This window comes from Anabrus simplex, chromosome 9 (assembly GCF_040414725.1).
Source record: "Anabrus simplex isolate iqAnaSimp1 chromosome 9, ASM4041472v1, whole genome shotgun sequence".
Lineage (NCBI taxonomy): Eukaryota > Metazoa > Arthropoda > Insecta > Orthoptera > Tettigoniidae > Anabrus > Anabrus simplex.
The window spans coordinates 126,674,316-126,698,166 of record NC_090273.1 but is presented as its reverse complement, the minus strand read 5'-3'; the positions used below and the strand labels follow the sequence as shown (position 1 = coordinate 126,698,166).

The 23,851-nt window shown below is 39.4% G+C and overlaps 1 protein-coding gene across 3 annotated transcripts in view; it reads left to right on the top strand.

The window, feature by feature from the left end:
• The window catches only part of LOC136881030 (polycomb protein Sfmbt), a 381,497-nt gene that overhangs the window by 295,612 nt on the left and 62,034 nt on the right, over positions 1–23,851 (top strand). For 2 of the 3 annotated variants that reach the window (XM_067153622.2, XM_067153627.2), the window contains exons 12-13: positions 5,339–5,594; positions 18,965–19,279. In XM_067153622.2, coding sequence (XP_067009723.2) covers positions 5,339–5,594; positions 18,965–19,279 — 571 coding nt within the window. The remainder of the gene's footprint in view (positions 1–5,338; positions 5,595–18,964; positions 19,280–23,851) is intronic. The other variant, XM_067153628.2, reaches the window with a different exon arrangement.

The following is a 23,851-nucleotide window of genomic DNA, read 5'->3' as shown; positions in this document are numbered from 1 at the left end:
CGGTTGCGGAAGGAAAATGCATATTTGCTTTCCCAAATTGGCAATGCAGATCAGACAGGACCGTGAATGTTAAGGGTGTGAAAAGTGTTACCATTGTAACTGTTCCCTCTCGTCAAAACACTTGGGGAGATGAAAATTATTATCTTGGGACACATGAATATTAAATAAACTATTTGTGGCTTGCCCGCAAATTGCCACGCAAATAGAAACAATTAGCATTCCATGGTTCCCCATTTCTCTATGTAATGTTTGGGTGCCATGGTTACAGTTTTAAATAAAACTGTGAACCAAAATTTATATTTACTAGCATAGAGACTTATACTTAAATCACAGGGGTAGGATTTTAAATAATTAACCATTAAGTATCGCTTAAGAAAGAAAATTAACACAATATAAAATACAAATGAATTTATTATACCAAAAAAAATGAGATGAATCGGAAAAGTTCCTTAAAGCGTGGAGGGATTTAGAATTTACTGAATTTACTATTGCTTGCTTTATCTAATTGAAGCTCACCAATTGCAGCTTCCGTTGACGTCATCTGGTTTCCGTGGTTACTCGTTCTCTTCTTCTCGATGTAGACTTTGCTCCATGGACATCCTTCCTTCCTTCTCTGATGTGGCACGGGCTATCTGGACTAGCACTCCCTGCTTGCCTAGTCTTTAAATTAGACATTGGCCCTATACTTGTAAAAACTTATCAGCGTTGATCGTAAGAGGAGAAAATTCAGAGATATGAATTTTTCCATATTAGTAGAAATATCAATCCAACTGAGCTATACTATTTATACGGTACAGACTTGTACCAAAATTCCGTAGACTTGAACTAAACATAGTTCTTCGTCCAGAATATTTACTGAAAATAACACAAGCCATAAGCTTGTTTCTTGTCACGCAGATCCGATAACATAACCGAATCTAAGTACTGTATCGAAGTGACAACACATTGTACAAAAATAACTATGTCGTGGAGCGACCACACACTGTTTCAAAAATCAAATCACGTCGTTCAAAGTAGATGTTCACAGTAGAAGTACTAGTGATGGAGTTTTACCTAGTTAGGTTGTAAGGTCGTACGGTTGTTAGGTTGTAAGGTCCCGTTCTCGTGTTGAGAATCAGTATATATCCGGGCTCACCCCCACTCTTGGTAACGGTTCAATCTCAAAACTCATATACAACGAAGTATCTGATTCGATAGATCGAAGCATCAACTCCCCTTCTCTTGTTCCTCGGCAAGTCCAGAAGGCGTGGCGATGATATAGCTGACCAGCTTGCAAGCCTCGCGCACGGGTCGCTGTTTACTAGCCTTGGTCATAAAATAAACCCATGACTCACGCAAAATCCCAAGCTTCAAGAATAACCCTCCGTATACACAAACATGAGATGAAATGAAAACAACTATGTCTCAACATATTGACCGTATTTACAACATAATGAATTCTTATCCTACATAATATAATAATTTAAATACTAAAACGATGTTATATATACAATATGATTCCAAAATGCCTTGATTACAAATGATTGACGTTGAATAAATATGTTATTACAAATAATTGCCGATGGTGGATAAACTTGATATCAAATGATATCGCGTAAAATGATATTATATTAAATTAGTAGGGCTGGAGAAGCCTGGACGGTTACACCATTATAACATGTGGTAATGAAAAACAATGGTGTACAGTAATGTTGTGCATTCTCACCGACGGAACCAAATTGCCGCCGTACGTTGTTCTCAAGCGAAAGACGCTTCCTAAAAATGTACCCGCTGGTGTTAGCGTGAGATCTCAGAACTGTGACTGGATGGACAGTTCACTTTTTTTTTTTTTTTTTTTTTTTTTTTTTGCTAGGGGCTTTACGTCGCACCGACACAGATAGGTCTTATGGCGACGATGGGATAGGAAAGGCCTAGGAGTTGGAAGGAAGCGGCCGTGGCCTTAATTAAGGTACAGCCCCAGCATTTGCCTGGTGTGAAAATGGGAAACCACGGAAACCATCTTCAGGGCTGCCGATAGTGGGATTCAAACCTACTATCTCCCGGATGCAAGCTAACAGCCGCGCGCCTCTACGCGCACGGCCAACTCGCCCGATCAGTTCACTTGTGGAAGACTGGGTAAAGTGTGTCTGGCAATATCGCCCTGGTGCATTATTAGGACAGAAGAGCTTACAGTTAAAATTGAAATAATAAATAAAGAGGTTCAACCTATTCAATACAAAAGAATAAGAAATGCAGTGATAACATTCTTATTTAATAATAAGTAGGAGTGGTACCGGTTTCGACCCTAGTCCAGGTCATCATCAGCCGATTAAAACATGAAAAACAATGCATAGTAAAAAAAAATATAAAAGATCAAGTTCACTCTGTATCAGTAGAAGGGGCGATATTAAAATGACGGGGGTAGACACTGTAAAATTCAGAAGAAGTAAAATGTAAGTCACTTAAAAGAAATAGTGCGTAATTTTCTGAACAGCAGTATGGCACACACAGTGTTAGGCAAAGTCTTATTATGTTTATGAAAAGCGGAGAATGGTTAAATGAGCTAGCTTGTATACACTGTCAGGCACAAGGTCATAACACAATCGAACACATATGAAGATCCATAAACGTGCTGAAGCTGAAGATGAGTAGATCAATTGAAGTAACTTGCCTGCTCCCGGTGATCAGCGCGATATATTCAATATCAGGCACTGCGGTTTCAAACGCCAACGTAAAATGATGAATAGCTTAATGATCCAGTATTTGCTTCGGTCGCGGGAATATAAGTATATATAGTCACTTTTATATCACCTCTTCTACTGATCCGGAGTGAACTTGATCTTTTCTTTTCTTTTTCCTATGCATTGTTTTTCATGTTTTAGTCGCCTGATGATGACCTGGACTAGGGTCGAAACCGGTACCACTTCTACTTATTATTAAATAAGAATGTAATCACTGCATTTCTTATTCTTTTGTATTGAATAGGTTGAACCTCTTTATTTATTATTTCAATTTTAACTGTGATACTTTTCAATACGGAACAATGAAATTTTTATCTTTAAATACAAAAGAGCTTGCTTGTTCTCGACAGTTACCGCGGCCACACCACAGATGCTGTGAAGAAACATATCAAGGATGGGAAAACCGACCTAACAGTCATTCTGGGCGAGATGACGTTATGCTACAGCTGCTGAATGTCTGCATGAACCATCCATTTAAAGCAGCCTTGAAACAGCTCTATACAGAAAGGATGGTGGCTGATAATCACACACTGATGCCAACTGGTGGCATTCAGCACTTGGAAGTTCAGCTGCTGTGTTCGTGGATTTTGACGGCATGGAATCGTATCCCCGGAGACCTCATACGGAAGAGCTTCAGGAAATGTAGCATTTCTAATGCTATGGGTGGAGTGATGACAACATTTTGTGGGAAGGTGATGGTGATGAAAGTTCTGAAGTTGGTACTGATGATGATGATGATGATGATGATGATGATGAACTCGTTAGATATCGTTCTGGAAATGTTCGTTTGCTTTTATTTTTATTTTTAATCATTTGTTATGTGTTAGTAAAGATTGTAAATAATTTTGACTTCACACTTTTTTTTTTTAATTTGTTCTTTCAAAATAAGGGTGCAGTTCTTATTCAGAGGCGGGTGGTATTCGAGATTATATGGTATGTTATGCTGTTCTTCAAGAACTTGCACACTGCTACAGTTAAATGACTGACCTTCGACTTCTCGTGGATTTTAGGATCTCGCATCACGCAGTGCTGATCCCTATAGTGTTATAGTGCTTCTTGAACTGCTTTTAGTGAAAGACTTATCCTTTACTGATTGTTTTCCTATGCATTGGTGTATATTTTTTTTAATCGGCTGATAATGACCCTGAATAGAGGTCGAAACCTGTACCGCTTTTAATCAAATAAGTACATAACTTTACATTTCTTATTTTCGTTGTATTGAATAGGTTGAACCACTTTTTTTCTTGTTTTCAATTTAATTGTGATACAGTTCAGTACGGAACATTATGAAATCAGGTGAACAAGCGGGCCACGAAACAGGATCTCCTCTTCCTATCCACTTTGCAAGGAATGTCTGATCCGGGTGTTCACGAACCCTTTGCCCTACGTGAGGTGGGAATCCATCATGTTGGAACCACATCCATTGGTGAAGGGCAAGTGGGATATGTTGCAGGAACGTGGGTAGTACATCTCTGAGTACCACTGTGAACACTGCTGCATTTAGGCAGGGAGTATGTGTGTCCACACATTGACTGAAAGTTTGTGCTTGTGGCTTTTCACAACTGTAGCGTGGGGTTTCTCATCGGCCCAAGTATGACTATTGTGACCATTTAGTATTCCATCTGTGGTGAAACAGGCTTTATCTGTGAAAAGCACATACGCAGGAAAGTGAGGATTGACTGCAGGTCACTACAAGATCCATTGGCTGAACACGACTCAAGGTGTGAAGTCAGCATTACTCAAAGCCTGCGCTTTCTGTGGATGGTAGGGATGTAGCTGCATTTCACATAATACTTGCCACCCAGTCATATGCAAAACATTCATTTCACGTACAACTACTAGAGTGCTGATTGCGGGCTTAGGAACATAATCCTGTGAAATTGACTAGCGTGGTGCATATTTGTCTTGTGATAGCCTAGGTATGGATACGGAAGAAGTGAAATTCCTTTCTAATGAAGACAACATTACAATCTTTCAGAAAATGGACTGGCATCCGCAACTTTAAGGATGCAGAGGTCGCGAATGTTGAACTCGCACCTTCGAGTTTTGACTTGTTCGATTCAAATTGGTCGAAGTTTTTCATAATGGCAGCCAAAGTCATTCTGTTCTGTCGCAGTCGCACATAGCCGTATATAACCTCCAATTCATTGTCTAAGAGTGTGACCAGAATATAATATTTAATAACCCACTGTATTGTCTAAGAGTGTACCCACTGCTCTGAAATAAAATGTTTCTACTAACATTTGTTTTAGAAAGAGTGATCTCCAATAATACTTGGATATTTTTATTGGCCCCATACATAATTTTTTCATATTTGTTGCTTGGTGTTTGTCACACCGTTCAACGTACTAATTTTGTAAGCCCCAGCAGAAAAGGTTTTCATATTTGTTCTCTCGTGTTTTTCACACCTTTTAATACTTTCCTCTCATCTTGAGAAAGGGTAGATATAGTTTTCACTGTACCTGTTGATACACGACGTAAAATGTCTTCCATATCCCTGTTGGATAGTTTTTATTTGTATATTCAGTAGTACATTTCCTTAACACGTTAATTTATCTTGTCCCCTGCAGAAACGTCTTAATGAGGTTTTACTGTATATATTTTTTTGTATTTTTCAGGATATTCCACCCCACGGGTTCGTAGTAGGTATGCGTTTGGAAGCAGCTGACTTGATGGACCCCAGACTAGTTTGTGTGGGGACAGTTTCTAGAGTAGTTGGTCGGTTACTTAAGGTGCACTTTGATGGCTGGGAAGAAGAGTATGACCAGTGGCTGGACTGTGAGAGTCCGGATGTATATCCTGTAGGCTGGTGCCATTTAGTGGGACACAAGCTGGAGGGTCCACGAACACCAGTCAAGGGTACAACGGCTGCAGGTGAGTTACATTAATTTCTTAAGATGAACATTATATACATAATAAAACCATTGGGTTTTGTTCCTCAGAAAGCCATTTTAAAAATTCTTTGAAGATGGAATTATGCTATTTCTGCATTGAATAATCCATCTCATTAAGCATTTAAAGGAGAGACAGTATTTATGGAATGCTCGCCAAATTCTTTGTTTTAAGATTCATTGATTAAGAAATTTTAATGCAACAAACCAGCCTGTCTGGAAATTGTACATCATTGTGATTTAGAGGTAGATTCATGTGACCTGAAAACCATTCAAAAGTGACCCAAAAAGGAACCATATAGAACAGTCACTCTAGCAGAAAATGAAATCCCATCACCAAGGAGTAGTACTACTAGAGAAATGAAACTCTAGTTTCCCTATCTCAATCAATCCAGTAACTAGGATTGGATATGGAAGACCAAACTTCCCCTGTGAAACTAGCAAATTCTGCCCTTTTCAGTTCATCTAATAACTTTGATCTTTCTGCGTCATACAACTTGTCATTTTTATTTGCTCCTTTGTCTCTGGAGGGAAGATGGTAAGTGTGAGAATTGAGAGCTTCAAATAAAACCTCTTGAAGACCACGATGAGAAACACTGTTGACCAGCCTACTGTCCTACACAATCCACTTCACTGGTTTATTTGTAATTTCAGTTTTCTTATTAGAGGACCCAGGTTTCACCATTAGGTGCCCCAATGTTGACTGAGAAAATGAACTAGTAGTGACATTGATAGATGCAGATACACTTCAGAAAGGATGAATATGTTGTTGTTGTTGTTTTTGTTGTATCTTATGGCTAGCCCGGATTCCAGTCCATCAGCTTTCTTGCATTCCAGTATAGTTGAGTGAGATTTCCTGAAGTTCTAACTGTCACATCAAGTTTGTTGCAATGTAGCAGGTGTTCCTTATCCATTTTGCTTCCAGTGTCATGGTAAAGTGTGCATTTTTCAGATCCGAGGATGTTGATTCGTTTCAGAGAGCTGCAAGACAGTCGCGGCCAGTGTTAAGTCTGAAGAAGGCTACAGCTTCTTTTCTTGGTTTTATTTTATACTGATCCCATTTAACATCAATATCCTTCCATAATTTGGTTTCTGCTGTTCCCTTTGCCATTTCTTCATGCCTGTTTTTAATAGTATTTTTTAGAATCCTTTTTTGCTGACATAAAATCAGTGACTGGCAGGTTGTTGTAGTGTGGTACCTTCTTTTGGCTAATCTGTCTGCCTCTTCATTACCTGTTATTCCAACATGAGAAGGAATCCACTGAAATGAGATCTGTTTGTGGAGTCTTTGAAGGGTTTTTATCATACATAGAATTTTTTTCAGTTCTTTATTTTGTGACTTATTATTTCACGAGACTGCTTGGATGGTTGCTTTTGAATTTGTAAAGAAAACAAACTTTTGATAATCATTATTTCTGCCTAATAACTGTTTTAGTGCATGGGAAATTGCTTTAATCTCTGCATCAAAATTTGTTTTGGCCTACTAGGATGTGAAGGGAGAAGGTAGATGAATGTATTCCTGCCCCAGTTCTGTTTTCCTTGTCCTGTGAGCCATCTGTATATATTGTTAGCCATTGATTAGATGGACATTTTTCTTCTATTGTACAGCAGGCCAGCTGTTTTAGATCGTATAGTGAACAGTCTTTCTGCAGGCCTTTTATAGCAAAGTAAGATCTGCAGTCACTTGCATATATTCAATGGGGTTGACTGGCATACAAAGTGGTTCAAGTTTCATTTGCAGATTGCTCTTATTAATACATCTTTGGCGAGACTCAAAGGATCTTTTTGGGTTTTAAGATTGGGGCTTGTAACTGGTTTTTTGGCCCAGGTCATTTGGGGTAGTCTTTGTAAGCTGAGATATGCATTAGCTGTTTGTTGTTTCTTCTCTTCTCCTGTTGGTAAGTTGTGGGTATACAACTGTAAGGCGGTTAACAGGTGTGGTTTTTATTGCACCTGTTATGATTCATAGGGCATTATTCTGACACCTCTTAAGGCGATCAATGTTTGATTGGGGTGCTGTAGTAAGTACTTCACTGCCGTATTTTATAATAGGTTTGATGTAAGTGTTGTAGGTTCTCTTGAGTGTGTCTTGAGTGCTCCCCCTGGTCCACTTCAGCTCCTTGCCCATGATGATACCTAGGTACTTCGTGCTTTCACTTTTTGGGAGTTCCTGATCACTGAATTTTAGACTGAAAGTAGGATTGTGATGTCTCAAGGAGAAAAACTTTTTTTTTTTTACTGATTTCCATATTGTTATTTTCAGTCCAGTTTTTAAGTTTTATAAGTGCCTGGTTCATTCTGTGTTCAAGAAGCATTTGCTGATTTGGGCTGTTATGTGTTATGGTCCAAATGATATCATCTGCAAACATGCTTATATTTACATCACTTACTTCCTTTATTGTTGTTGGAAGATCGTGAATATGTTTAAGATAATACTGAAGACTACTTGTACCTCAGCCTTTGCAGGCAGGACCTAGTGTTTACAGTGCACTATGTCTTCTGGTATATGCTAGAGCAATTTTGTTACTTTCATTGATCTGTCTCTGTCTTATCCTTGGCTTTGACAATATGAAAGTGACTGAGGTATGAGCGATGCTAGTAATGCCATTCCTTCTGCAGCCAGTACCTGCTATGAATGGTGTGAAAATGTTGCTCATAGGTTCGGTTGGTGCATGCATTTCAGCGGGCTTGGCAGACTGATACGTAATAGCAACTTCTGGCTCGGTGAGGAAAGCAACGGGAAACTACCTCGCTCCTCATTTCCCTAGTACGCCTCTTCAGTGATGCCTAGGCCATCTATGACAGCTGATGGCAGAGCTGTTCAGGATCCAACCAGCCTTAGGGCTGAAGACTGAACATACATACATACTTGTACCTGCAGTATAAACGAACGATTTGTGCGCTTTTTACTAAACAATGTTTTTCTGTCTGTCACCTTATCACAACCATCTAATTTAAATCCGGAACTTTCACCAAGTTTTCCTTGTATCGGTTCATAAGCCATATTTGTAACTGAAGTTCACAAACACTGAATATGGATATATACTGTCTTCTGAATAACAACCACACACGAAGCTGAGGTTTAAGTTGTCTCTTTTTTTACTGTGTCTTTCTAGCAATTGGTGTCTGTGCATTTGCACATTACCTAGAAATTCCTGGAAATTCCTTAACCCATTGAACTGCAATTTTTCTTGAAAATAAATATACATTGATTGCAATTTAATCTGGCTTAAAAGAGATCACTTTTGCTACAGCAAGTTAACACACTGAAACACAGTTCACATTCTAACAATAGTTCAACACAGTGTGGTAGATCTGAAAACAGTCATATACATGCAGTGCCAGCTTACACTTATCACATTCATAGTGGGATTCACCCCTGTTCTTTCCCTTGGGATTTTTTCCCCTGCAGTCATAGCAGACCTCGCAAGAAAGGCCACAGTGAGAAGATGAAGAGATTTTGGGAGAAGGAAAAGTCAACGACATCAGCTAAATAAGTTTAATTGCGCTCATTAGTTGGGCATAAGGAAATAATAATAATAATAATAATAATAATAATAATAATAATAATAATAATAGTAAATACAAGACTGACAAACCAGATCAATACCTTCTTTCAGCAGAAGGAAAACTATGGGGCTTGGAGAACTGAACTCTGTGGTAGCAAGAAGATTACACCATATATTATTTGGTACATTGTCTGTTTGTGTACACGTTCAGTTTTCTAGGTTATGCACACACCCACCTGCGTCCCCGTCTTCATTTTCTTCAATAATGTCATCTAATTCTTCGGAATTACTAATGCTAACGTCACTCGAAGGTAATTCAGTATCACTTTCATTGGAAAAACCATCACTGACATTGCTTTCCTCCAAGAAACGTAATATTCGAGCTTCATCCGACTCGGCCATGACATTGACTTTACCTTCACTAAAGCTTTACGCGGCAATTTACTCGATCGTATTTAGACTCTTTGGCGGCGAAATACGTAGCTGAAGGGCAAAGATAGCTGAAATACGATTACCAACATCTCGTAGACATGTTGGGATTGCAAAGAAATATCGATATGTATCCTCGGAAACCTCAACAAAGCAATAAAGAGGGTGGACGGAAATTTCCGTCATTGCATTTATGGCAACCTGCGGGCAATGACGGAAATTTCCGTCATTGCAAGGCAGTGGGTTAATGACAGTCCATTCAAGTACCTTCCCCACCCTACCCATTATGCCAACTGACTCTGTTTTGTAAAGGTCTGCAAATATACTAAAATAGCCTGTCCAATATTTCCTTTCAAATACTTTGTAAAAGCAATTGTCATAAACCTCATTTCAGAAGAAAGCAATTAAGGAGGTATTATTGCTTCTACCTTTCTGAAAGAAAGGTGAGAATATCGGCTTACTGGCCTGTCAGTCATACAATAGCTGAGGCTATTACAAGATATTAGACCGGGCGAGTTGGCCGTGCGCGTAGAGGCGCGCGGCTGTGAGCTTGCATCCGGGAGATAGTAGGTTCAAATCCCACTATCGGCAGCCCTGAAGATGGTTTTCCGTGGTTTCCCATCTTCACACCAGGCAAATGCTGGGGCTGTACCTTAATTAAGGCCACGGCCGCTTCCTTCCAACTCCTAGGCCTTTCCTATCCCATCGTCGCCATAAGACCTATCTGTGTCGGTGCGACGTAAAGCCCCTAGCAAAAAAAAAAAACCAAGATATTAGCTGAGGCTAGCACACCAAATGACAAATAATAATACAAACACACAGGGTTTTTTTCTTTCACCACACTACAGTTTTAATCGGTGAATTAATCAGCCTAAAGCACATAGATTGGTTAATCGAATTGTTAGATTAATAAATTGATTTAATCAACAACTCTAATTATTATTATTATTATTATTATTAAAGTTATAACGTATACTTCTTGATAATATTGATCGATTCACAATTATTTTTTTTAATGTGGGATTTGATAGAAAGTGATGATGCTCGTCGTTCGCTTTGAATTAAGTAGTTTCTTTTTCAGGTGGGTATTTTTCTAAATGTTATCTAATCATAAATTAGTTTTGACAGACTGAAGAACCTAACATTTACAGAGCATAGATTTTAATTGAGAAGATAACCAATACACAGCTTTAGAGTCCAGTCAGTGGCATTCAGTTCGAAAAGAAGGAATAATGTCATGAAGAACAAAATCTCATTTGAAAAACAATTTTAAAATATATTTTCCAAACACTGGGTTCAACACTTTAAAAATGAGAGATTCCATTATACTGAATCATCAAGGAATAAGAAACAAAAAGCTAGTTATCACTTTTGTTGACTTCAAGAAAGCATATGACAGTATTCATTGAGTCATTACTTAAAATCCTTAAAGAATTTGGGTTACACCAGAAACTCATTAATCTTGTTGGTGTTACCCTCAAGAACACTAGAGCAAAAGTTAAATTCTGAGGAGAGTTGTCTGAATCATTTTAAATCCAGACTGGACTTCGACAGGGGGATGGTCTCTCACCAATACTGTTTAACTGTGCATTGGAGAAAGCCATGCGAGAATGGTCTAAGAAATGTCAGCCAAACATGAAGATTGGCAAAAATATCAAACTCAATTTTTTAGCATTTGCAGGTGACCTTGCGCTACTTGCAAGTAGTGTGGAAGAGGCTAAACTCCAAATTGAACAATTAGAAAAAATAGCAGCAAAAAATTGGATTACAAATCTCCTTTGAAAAGACGAAAATGATGCCATCCTTCAGAGTGGAAACTTCACCTATCACACTGACTAATAACAAACAAATTAAGGTTGTTAATAAATTTAAATATCTTGGAGAGATTATAACTTGGAACTTAAAAGAGAAAATATCAGTTGAAAATAGAATTACCAAATTGAAACAAGCACAACACATTACTTGGCCAACCTACAAGAAGAAATCTCTCTCAATAAATGCAAAATTTAAACACTACAACTCCGTTATTAAGCCTGAAGCAACCTATGCTAGTGAAACCTTATTCACTTCGAATACAAAATCAACTATAGATAAATTACAGAAAAGAGATAGACGAATCATTAGAACAATTCTAAACAAAAAACACCTAGTAGATGGACAATGGTGATACTACCTAATGAAGTTGTATACCAGGAGACTGAGTCTATAATAGATACAATGCGGAAAAGAAGAGTTGCTTTTTTCTGTCACGTATTACGACTGCGAGAGACTAGGATACTCAAACATTTATTCAACTACTTTTGGAAAAGTAAAACTAAAAATCACTGGTTCAAGTAAGTCCAAGAAGATTTAAGTGAATTAGTCTTGACAATTCAAAAACTTGAAAACAGCCGGGCTGAGTGACTCAGACGGTTAAGGCGCTGGCTTTTCACCCCAACTTGGCAGGTTCGATCCTGGCTCAGTCGGGTGGTATTTGAAGGTGTTCAAAAACGACAGCCTCGTGTCAGTAGATTTACTGGCACGTAAAAGAACTCCTGCGGTATTAAATTCCGGCACCTCGGTGTCTCCAAAGACCGTAAAAGTAGTCGGTGAGAAGTATTCAGTATGTATTAATTTTTCAAGATAAAGCAATACAACAACAGCGAACATTTTTTTAAAAATCTCCTGTGAATGAATGAATCAGCCATAAGGAAGGCATGTATTGTGACAGTGTTTGCTGCAACAAATTCAGTGACATTAGTGTAACACAGTTTCCCTAGAAAGTTACAAGGATCCCCTAGCCAGAAAGATTATTTATGAGTAGGTTAGGAGGTTTGAGAGTACCGGATATCTCTATAAGGGGAAGAGCCGTGGGAGGCCCAGGCCATTGGTGGAGATAGTGGAGCAAGTGAGAGAAGTGTACCGAAAGACAGCGCAGATGTCAACCAGTCTAGAAGTAGGGAGCTACATATGTCTCGGCCAACCATGTGGAGGATTCTCCGGAAACTTCTGCAGGAAAAAACGTACAAATATCTACCACAGCAAGCTTCTCTCCAAACAGTATGCGCTGTAAATAATTTTGTTGGACTTCCCATGAGCTCGTGGATGAGGATAGGGACAGGTTCACTAACCCTCTTATTTTTAGTGACGAGGCAACTTTCCAACCATCAGGCCTGGTAAATAGTCATAATGTCCATGAATTGGGGTACTGAGTCACCACATGCCATTGTTGAATACATCGTGACTTGCCAAAAGTTAGCGCATATTATTCAGCGGCTTGGTTCAGACTTTATGGCCCATTCTTTATTGCCAAGAAACCTATCCCAGGCACCACTTATTTCGATATGCTGCAACAATGGTTCACCTTGCAAATTTGGGAAGACCTCAAGTTCTTCATTTTTCGACATTATCTCATAGCCACGTGCAAGCTTACTTGAATACACTACTGCCAAAAAATGCTGGATTAGTCACTTTGCAAGAAATTACGATGACACCTTTTGTGTGGCCTCCCTGCTTGCTGACCTCACAGCAAATGAAGTTTTCCTTTGGGGCTTTGTGACAAACGAGGTTTATATTCCCCCACTGCCATCAGACATCAACATGCGATTTATGCACGTTACGCCTGACAGGCAGTGGCTTGTAGCAGGAATCAGAATATCATGTGGACATAATTATGTTGCATCACAGCCAGCGCCCACATAGAGCACGTATAGGGAGACCACAAGGACAAAAATATTTTAGAGTTTCTCTGTTAATTGCCATTTGTTGTGTTACATTATCTTGCAAAAAAGGAATAAATGTTCAATACTTGAAAGGTCCAGTTTCTTCAAGGAATGTTAAGTAGACTTAACACTCAATTTAACAAAATGGCTGTCTCATAAAGAATTGTTAAGGCTTACTAATTGTTAATACCTTTGTAAATTTAACATGGCAGCAGCCCTGTGTTAAACCTGTTAATAGCTATTAAAATTTCTAAAAGGTAGCATGTAGAAGACATAAGTTTTAAGCATTTCTGATGTATGAAGACTATTTATAAACTGAAGAAGGCAAAAGAAAAATCCGTTCAGTGCCCTACATCCATAGAAACAACCACAGACGCACTACATAGGCATGGAAAACTGGGAATCTCACTTTAGTAAGATTCTCAACATTGAAGGTCCAGCGCACCCCAAAAAAGATCTACATATTATCACTCCACATGTACAAATAGACTGGGTAACCCTGACCATAGAGGAAACTAGAATCGCTATAGACAGCTCCAAAAACAGGAAAGCCGCAGGTCCGGACGGGATCTATAATGAATATGTAAAAGACACCGCACACCTGCTAGCCCCTATATGGACAAAATTATATAACAAATGTATAGAAACAGCTTCCATTCCTGGCCAGTAGTGAAAGTCAATTGTAAAAGTTCTATATAAAGGCAAAGGAGACCCAAGAGATCCCAGTAAGTACAGAGGCATAGCACTGGAAAACTTCAATTCAAAATATTCACCAAAATTATAACAGGAAAAATAAATGAGGAAATAAACGAGCATCTGCTAGAGAACCAATTTGAGTTTAGAAAAGGACGATCTACCCTAAACGCTATTGAACTCCTGCTAAACCAAATCCGGGATGCCTTAGAAGACAACGGAAAATATTACACCATCTTCATAGATTTTACAAAGGCTTTCGACCTGATAAACAGCAAGCTAGTGATAGACAAGTGTAAGAGGCGGCTGGAGCTGGAACAGCCGGCCACCAGCTCAGGAGTTGTTGTAACATGGGTCAAAAGTTTGTAAGAGTTTTTATAAGGAAACGGAACAAGGTAAAATTATTTTGTTTTTATAGCGCACGGTAGTCTGTGATACACTTTTCATTAGTGTAAAAGCATTTCAAAAAGAAATGCAAATATAGTTATAAAATGGTAGTTAAAATAAAGAATCTCCATATGAAATTGAGCTCTGAACCGCGGTTTTCCTAAACTTGTTTTAAATCAAGGTGGTGTTCAAATTAGAAGCAAACTATACCGTAGGGATGTTTATTTTTTTCTCTAAGGGGCTACTTTAACATACTTAAAAATTAGGGATTCTTTATATATTTAATCGTAATTTTAATAAAGCTCTGCTTATTGACTTACGAGTGTCGGCCAAATTCTACTGCTGGTAGTTCAGCCAGTTTCTGTCAGATGCCGCAGCGTCACTAAGCCTTGTCCTTGTCCTTGAAGAGGGATGATGACAGATTAGCTCTTACCCATGCAGGGATGTGGCGAGTGAGATCTTCAGCTGCTATCAGGTCGCTTCCTCATCCTCACCCTTGCTTCATAACAAGCGGCAGTGGACACGCTGACAATACTTTGTTACTCGCTAGTTGTGGTATGACCTTTCAATAGCACGTTATATTTTGTCGTGTTTATTATGCCGTATCTTTTTACCGAGAGCAATGGAATGGCAAAATGCTTGATTTATAATAAGACATTAATCTTTATTAAAAATTTTAACACTGGGCGAGTTGGCAGTGCGGTTAGAGGCGCGCGGCTGTGAGCTTGCATCCGGGAGATAGTGGGTTTACATTTATAAAACTATTTTAAAGGTTTAGTAGAATAAGAATAAATTGCTATAAATATATGTTGTTCCTCTTTCAGTTGTAGCCTATTACAATATGCGTAGTGGCGGTTCTAGATACTTAAAAACCGAGCTCGATAGCTGCAGTCGCTTAAGTGCGGCCAGTATCCAGTATTCGGGAGATAGTAGGTTCGAACCCCACTGTCGGCAGCCCTGAAGATGGTTTTCCGTGGTTTCCCATTTTCACACCAGGCAAATAGCGGGGCTGTACCTTAATTAAGGCCACGCCCGTTTCCTTCCCACTCCTAGCCCATTCCTGTCCCATCGTCGCCATAAGACCTATCTGTGTCGGTGCAACGTAAAGCAACTAGCAAAAAAATAGAGGTGACACTTGAAGAAGGGGGTTATATGAAAGTGAGGAACCCGGCACAAGTAAGTGGAAATAAAGCTAGGACTCAGCTAAGGGCTCCGTGGTCGCCAACCCAGACTCCCAAGTTCAGAGCCCATGGGGCCCTCTTTAGTTGCCTCTTACGACAGGCAGGTGATACTGTGGGTGTTATTTTACTACCCCCACCTACAAAGGGAAGTTGCAGTGCCCCTCAGCTGTGGCGTTCTTTACCAGCACCGTTTCAGAGTTTCATAACGGTTAGGTATACAAAACCGTCGTGTACAATCCTTGTATTTCTTGGAAATGGGGTTTTCCAACGTAACTGGAATAACTCACAGGTCAGATAGGTCATTCCGGTGAGCAGCGTTGCTATTGGCTAAAGCGCCTGACGTCACCGAGAGCGAGAATGAAGTGGTATTTTTTTTAGCTTAGTAGTTACTCTAATTATACTCCACTCAGGTCATGAAATACAGAACGAATGGACATTTAGATGCTGTAACATTTATTATTTAAAACTAATACGAAAACATACGACTTCAAATCCGTCTTTTTAAAGACAAAGAGACTCTCACAACTGCTCGAGGGTTGGAACGCAGGCCTTCCACCCCTTGGCAGGTTCGATCCTGGCTCAGTGCGGTGGTATTCGAAGGTCGACACGTTAAAGAACTCTTGCGGGACAACATTCCGGCACCTCTGCGTCTTCGAAAACATGTTATTTGATCGAATTCAAATGTTAACATTATATGCAATGGGATGTTTTATACATTGTTTATAAATTTCAGAACTGTTTGTTTCCAAGGGGAAAAAACTGTTATATTTTTAAGGCAATTTTTTTAAAAACTCAGGATTGTTCGAAAATTTAGTTCTTGGTTGCGTTACAATCTTTATCGTATGTCCAAAGTACCACTGTGTGACTAAAGAAATGCGTAAATGAATTAACTTCTGTTATATCAGTTTGTATTTTCATTGGGTAGAATTATATTATGTATCACTGACTGGCCGGTACAGGGAAAGACGTGAGGCGGGGACGGGGTTGATGCACTACTTCATATCAACATCGGAAACAGTGTCCGGCATGCTGACCTTTGGTCACAGGGGTCCCGGGTTCGATTCCCGGTAGGGTCGGGAATTTTAACCATACTTGGCTAATTTCTCTCGCATGGGGGCTGGGTGTATATGTCGTCTCCATCATCATTTCATCCTCATCACGACGTGCAGGTCGCCTACGGGAGTCAAATCAACAGACCTGCATCTGGCGAGCCGAACTTGTCTTCGGACACTCCCGGCACTAAAAGCCATACGCCATTTAATTTATTTTTGTCGGAAACAGTACCTTATTTTGACTGTTTTGCTCAGCACTAACCCATGCTCAATAATTTCCTGGAATGTTTCGCATTCCGTACAAATGTCAACACCATCAGCTCCGTGCAAGTACTGTATCACAACTTCCTGGTGACAGACTATGTGACGCTGGAGGGTGAGAGGGGAATCGCTCGCTCGGCCTTGGCCTTTCTTACTGACATCTATGCACCCGCGATGTAACTATCAGTGGAGTTAGCTGTCGACAACAACGAGACTAGTGGCGATATTTTGAAATAAAATGTGGTTTTAGAACTGACTCCGGCCGCCTCTTAAGGAGATGCTAGGCACGAACAGCATATGGGTCTATCTCATCACATCAATACTGCATTGGAACGAAGTACGAGTTTCGGATTACCTCACTCTATCAGATCCAATAGCTCAATCAAACGGGGTCCTACAGGGTGACCCACTGAGTCCTTTGCTGTTTATAGTTTCAACCGCAGATATCCTAAGAATTACCCAAAAGGAGGGAGTATTTTCTTGCGCGTATGTTGATGACATTGTAATTGGCTCAAGAGACATAACAAAACTACAGGAAACTGTAAATGACGTGCAAAATTGGTGCTCCGAAAACGAGCTGTACATAAATATCTCAAAAACAGACACCATGATCTTCAGGAAAGGAGGGAGAGTACCCGCCTCAGCGGAGATCTTCATTCGGGATAAAAAATTGAAGATACTACCAGACTTTAAATATTTAGGCATCACCCTGCAATCGAGCGCATACTGTTTCACAAAACATGTGACGGGAAAGGCAATTCAAGCAATGATGGCAATACATGAAATAAGACATTAGATCACTCGGTCTGGAGACAGCAATGTTGCTATTCAAAGTAAAAATTCTTCCAATAATGACTTATGACTTTGAAATTATCTGGTCAAATTTAACAATGAGAAACCTATCAACCTTGGAAAGGGTGAAAGCGAACTATATAAAAAAGGTGATAGGTGTATCAAAAACTACACGATCTAGACTTGTAAATCTTCTGGCAAGGGAATCATTTCTCGTAGAAGATCTCAGGACAAGTATGCTCCTACCGAACACCAGTGCATCAGAGAAACTGCTGGCAAAACTGACGGAGAAGGGAGAAGAAGTTCATCCAGACTTCTATGGCACAGGGGCAGTGATAGATCGCTCGTGGACAAAAGCTAACTTGGAATTAAGACATGTCATTACAAGATTAGCAGTTCACGGTTTTCATCACCTACTCTGCAAATCAAAACACTTCCATGACCCAAGTATAGACTGTGAGTGCACACTATGTGGAAAAACGTGTAAACAGTACCACATTGAATTCTGTACAAGAAGAACAATGTCTATAAGTGATTATACACATATGTAACCCATTAATGTAATCTATATTATCAGTTATGGCTATTTGGCTGCATTAAATATATTATTATTATTATTATTATTATTATTATTATTATTATTATTATTATTATTATTATTATTATTATTATTATTATTATTATTATTATTATTATTCATGTTTACTTGCCTGCCATTAGTGGAGCTTATTTACTACTATCTACACATATATGAAGTCTTATCAGCAATGACAAGAACTACCTGAAACTTGTTACATTTTGTTAGCAAAAGTCCTATAACAGATTACACTCCTCCTCCTCCCCCCTCTCTCTGTGTCATCATACCATTGGTGGGAATGCAATGTGCCTGAGTTCAATGCCACTTATTGAATATACTGTATAATATTAGTCCTCTGGGCTATCACTTGTTGAATATTAGAGAAGGCCTGTTGTTTTCCCCATCAAAGTATTGCATCCTTAAAAGTAAATGTGGTGCAGGCAGCAACGTTGGTACCACTAGAAGTGTTGCGTGCAACGATATACAAGTGGCCAGATCGCTTCAAGAAGTGTGTCATGGCAAAGAGTGGATATTTGGAGTAATTTGTGTGTAGTCTGTAATCAGTAAATAACATGCATGCATTTGTTGTAGTAATTATTTCTCTTTACACAACCTGCATTTGTATGAGGTATAGAACTAAGCATGGTAAGGTACGTAAATATTGTTCTCACCTGGATTTTTCAAAAGACTGATTATTGGAAATAAATTCCATTTTGCAATAATCAGTAATGCTAATACATGCATATACAATGATGGAATGTTTGCTTTCAGGGGTGAAGAAAAAGCCTCGTCGACGTCACAAAAGGGGGAGAGGTCCTGCTGTGGGTTTGGTGAATAAGAAGGTTGTCGCAAATCTTGGTCCCTCCATGGCAGCAACTGCGTCAGTGACAGATGCTCCTCCACCTCAAGTTGCTACAAGTATGACAAATACAAGAGCCAACTTGAGCGATCGTCTACCCCGGGAACCTGCCCAAGCCACCAAGTTGACTGCAGAGATCCACCACACAGGCAAGCGGCCTCGCTCAATCAGCTCTGTAGCTCAGCGGTTCAGGGGTTATACACTAGATACTTCTTTCTCACACACGGGTAGGTGGAAGGACAGTGGTGTCACATCATCATCATCATTATCCAAAGGCTTCGCCTTGTCGCTATTGATCTCTTCTCTCTGCGATCCTTTTTATCTCTCCATAACCTTGGCATCCCATCATCTCAACTACCTCTTCAATGATCAATCAATCAAACAATCAATCAATCAATACTGATCTGCATTTAGGGCAGTCGCCCAGGTGGCAGATTCCCTATCTGTTGTTTTACTAGCCTTTTCCTAAATGATTTCAAAGAAATTGGAAATTTATTGAACGTCTCCCTTGGTAAGTTATTCCAATCCCTAACTCCCCTTCCTATAAATGAATATTTGCCCCAGTTTGTCCTCTTGAATTCCAACTTTATATTCATATTGTGATCTTTCCTACTTTTATAAACGCCACTCAAACTTATTCGTCTACTAATGTCATTCCACACCATCTCTCCACTGACAGCTCGGAACATACCACTTAATAATACCAATATAATGGTCCGTTATTGGACATTATAAATTTTCCAGCTAACTCATTCTTGGTTGCCTGCGTTTCGCCCTCGTGTGCTAAGTTAGGCTCGCCAGTTGGGACTTAGCACACCACCCAAGACGCAAGGCTAGTGCATACCGTGGAGGCCACTGCATAGGCTACTTGAAGCCACCAGCAGTGCCAATGCACTGTGAGAGCTATGTCTCATTTCCAAAAATAGATGCCTGCTTGGCCATCAAATGATGTAGATGTTGATTCCCATAGGGAACCTAAAATATTTGTCCTGAATGAGTAAATTTATAATACCAATATAATGGTCCGTTATTGGACATTATAAATTTTCCAGCTAACTCATTCTTGGTTGCCTGCGTTTCGCCCTCGTGTGCTAAGTTAGGCTCACCAGTTGGGACTTAGCACACCACCCAAGACGCAAGGCTAGTGCATACCGTGGAGGCCACTGCATAGGCTACTTGAAGCCACCAGCAGTGCCAATGCACTGTGAGAGCTATGTCTCATTTCCAAAAATAGATGCCTGCTTGGCCATCAAATGATGTAGATGTTGATTCCCATAGGGAACCTAAAATATTTGTCCTGAATGAGTAAATTTATAATACCAATATAATGGTCCGTTATTGGACATTATAAATTTTCCAGCTAACTCATTCTTGGTTGCCTGCGTTTCGCCCTCGTGTGCTAAGTTAGGCTCGCCAGTTGGGACTTAGCACACCACCCAAGACGCAAGGCTAGTGCATACCGTGGAGGCCACTGCATAGGCTACTTGAAGCCACCAGCAGTGCCAATGCACTGTGAGAGCTATGTCTCATTTCCAAAAATAGATGCCTGCTTGGCCATCAAATGATGTAGATGTTGATTCCCATAGGGAACCTAAAATATTTGTCCTGAATGAGTAAATTTATAATACCAATATAATGGTCCGTTATTGGACATTATAAATTTTCCAGCTAACTCATTCTTGGTTGCCTGCGTTTCGCCCTCGTGTGCTGAGTTAGGCTCGCCAGTTGGGACTTAGCACACCATGTCCAATAACGGACCATTATATTGGTATTATAAATTTACTCATTCAGGACAAATATTTTAGGTTCCCTATGGGAATCAACATCTACATCATTTGATGGCCAAGCAGGCATCTATTTTTGGAAATGAGACATAGCTCTCACAGTGCATTGGCACTGCTGGTGGCTTCAAGTAGCCTATGCAGTGGCCTCCACGGTATGCACTAGCCTTGCGTCTTGGGTGGTGTGCTAAGTCCCAACTGGCGAGCCTAACTTAGCACACGAGGGCGAACCGCAGGCAACCAAGAATGAGTTAGCTGGAAAATTTATAATGTCCAATAACGGACCATTATATTGGTATTATAAATTTACTCATTCAGGACAAATATTTTAGGTTCCCTATGGGAATCAACATCTACATCACATACCACTTAGTCGAGCAGCTCTTCTTCTTTCTCTCAATTCTTCCCAACCCAAACTTTGCAATACCCTGAACAAATCGAGCTGCTTTTCTTTGGATTTTTTCCCATTCTTGAATCAGGTAATCCTGGTAAGGGTCCCATACACTGGAACCATACTCTAGTTGGGATCTTACCAGAGACTTATATGCCCTCTCCTTTACATCCTTACTACAACCCCTAAACACCCTAATAACCATGTGCAGAGATCTGTACCCTTTATTTATAATCCCATTTATGTGATTACCCCAAAGAAGGTCTTTCCTTATATTAACACCTAGATACTTACAATGATCCCCAACAGGAACTTTCATCCCATCAACGCAGTAATTAAAACTGAGAGGACTTTTTCTATTTGTGAAACTCACAACCTGACTTTTAACACCGTTTATCAACATACCATTGCCTGCTGTCCATCTCACAACATTTTTGAGGTCACGTTGCAGTTGCTCAGAATCTTGTAAATTATTTATTACTCTATACAGAATAACATCATCCGCAAAAAGCCTTACCTTCGATTCCACTCCTTTACTCACATCATTTATATACAAAGAAAACATAAAGGTCAGATAATACTGCCTTGAGGAATACCCCTCTTAATGATTACAGGGTCAGATAAAGCTTCACCTACTCTAATTCTCTGAGATCTATTTTCTAGAAATATAGCAACCCATTCATTCACTCTTTTGTCTAGTCCAATTGCACTCATTTTTGCCAGTAGTCTCCCATGATCCACCCTATCAAATGCTTTAGACAGGTCAGTCGCAATACAGTCCATTTGACCTCCAGAATCCAAGATATCTGCTATATCTTGCTGGAATCCTACAAGTTGAGCTTCAGTGGAATAACCTTTCCTAAAACCGAACTGCCTTCTATCAAACCAGTTATTAATTTCACAAACATGTCTAATATAATCAGAAAGAATGCCTTCCCAAAGCTTACATACAACGCATGTCAAACGTACTGGCCTGTAATTTTCAGCTTTATGTCTATCACCCTTTCGTTTATACACAGGGGCTCCAATAGCAACTCTCCATTCATCTGGTATACCTCCTCCGACAAAACAATAATCAAATAAGTACCTCAGATATGGTTCTATATCCCAACCCATTGTCTTTAGTATATCCCCAGAAATCTGATCAATTCCAGCCGCTTTTCTAGTTTTCAACTTTTGTATCTGATTGTAAATGTCATTGTTATCATATGTAAATTTTAATACTTCATTGGCCTTAGTATCCTCTATCTCGACATTTTCCTTGTAACCAACAATCTTTACATACTGCTGACTAAATACTTCTGCCTTTTGAAGATCCTCACATACACACTCACCTTGTTCATCAATTATTCCTGGAATGTCCTTTTTTAGAACCTGTTTCTGCCTTAAAATACCTATACATACCCTTGCTTGCCATCATGTTATCCTTAGCTGCCTTCTTTGCTAGATTCAATTTTCTAGTAAGTTCCTTCAATTTCTCCTTACTTCCACAGGCATTTCTAACTCTTATTTCTTTCCGGTCTGCACCTCCTTCTTAGTCTCTTTACTTCTCTATTATAATAAGGTGGGTCTTTACCATACCTTACCTCCCTTAAAGGTACAAACCTGTTTTTGCATTCCTCAACAATTTCTTTAAACCCATCCCAGAGTCTGTTTACATTTTTATTTACCGTTTTCCACCGATCATAGTTACTTTTTAGAAACTGCCTCATGCCTGCTTTATCAGCCATATGGTACTGCCTAATAGTCCTACTTTTAAGACCTTCCTTTGTATCACATTTATTTTTGACTACGACAAAAACAGCTTCATGATCACTAATACCATCTATTACTTCAGTTTCCTTATAGAGCTCACGTGGTTTTATCAGCACCACATCCAGGATATTTTTCCCTCTGGTTGGTTCCATCACTTTCTGAATCAGCTGTCCTTCCCATATTAACTTCTTTGCCATTTGTTGGTCATGCTTCCTGTCGTTCGCATTTCCTTCCCAGTTGACATCTGGCAAATTCAGATCTCCCACTACAATCACATTTCTTTCCATGCCGTTTCCCACACAGCCGACTATCCTATCAAATAATTCTGAATCCGCGTCAGTGCTACCCTTTCCCAGTCTGTACACTCCAAATATATCAAGTTGCCTATTATCTTTAGAAATGAGCCTTACACCTAGAATTTCATGTGTCTCATCTTTAACTTTTTCGTAGCTTACAAATTCTTCTTTCACCAGAATGAATACTCCCCCTCCCACCATTCCTATCCTATCTCTACGATACACACTCCAGGTACATGTAATAAATATCATTTTTGGTCCGTATTGGTGATATTTGATTGAAATAATAACAGTAAGTTATTTATTAGACCACCTAATCAATACAAAGTCTAGTCTTGCATGATTTACATAAATTTGTTAACTAATAGTGGTACATGTTTTGCCTTCCCTGAAGGCATCATCAGCCATAGTCTTAACCTTAAATTAAAAATAAGCGTCTAAATAACATGTGATAATGAAATGAATTTTAAAATCTTGAGGAGATTTGAAGTAAAATAACATTAAAGATAACAATGATGGTTTAAAAAATACAATGTGATGAGATATAATAATGGAAGTATTAACAAAATTAACATT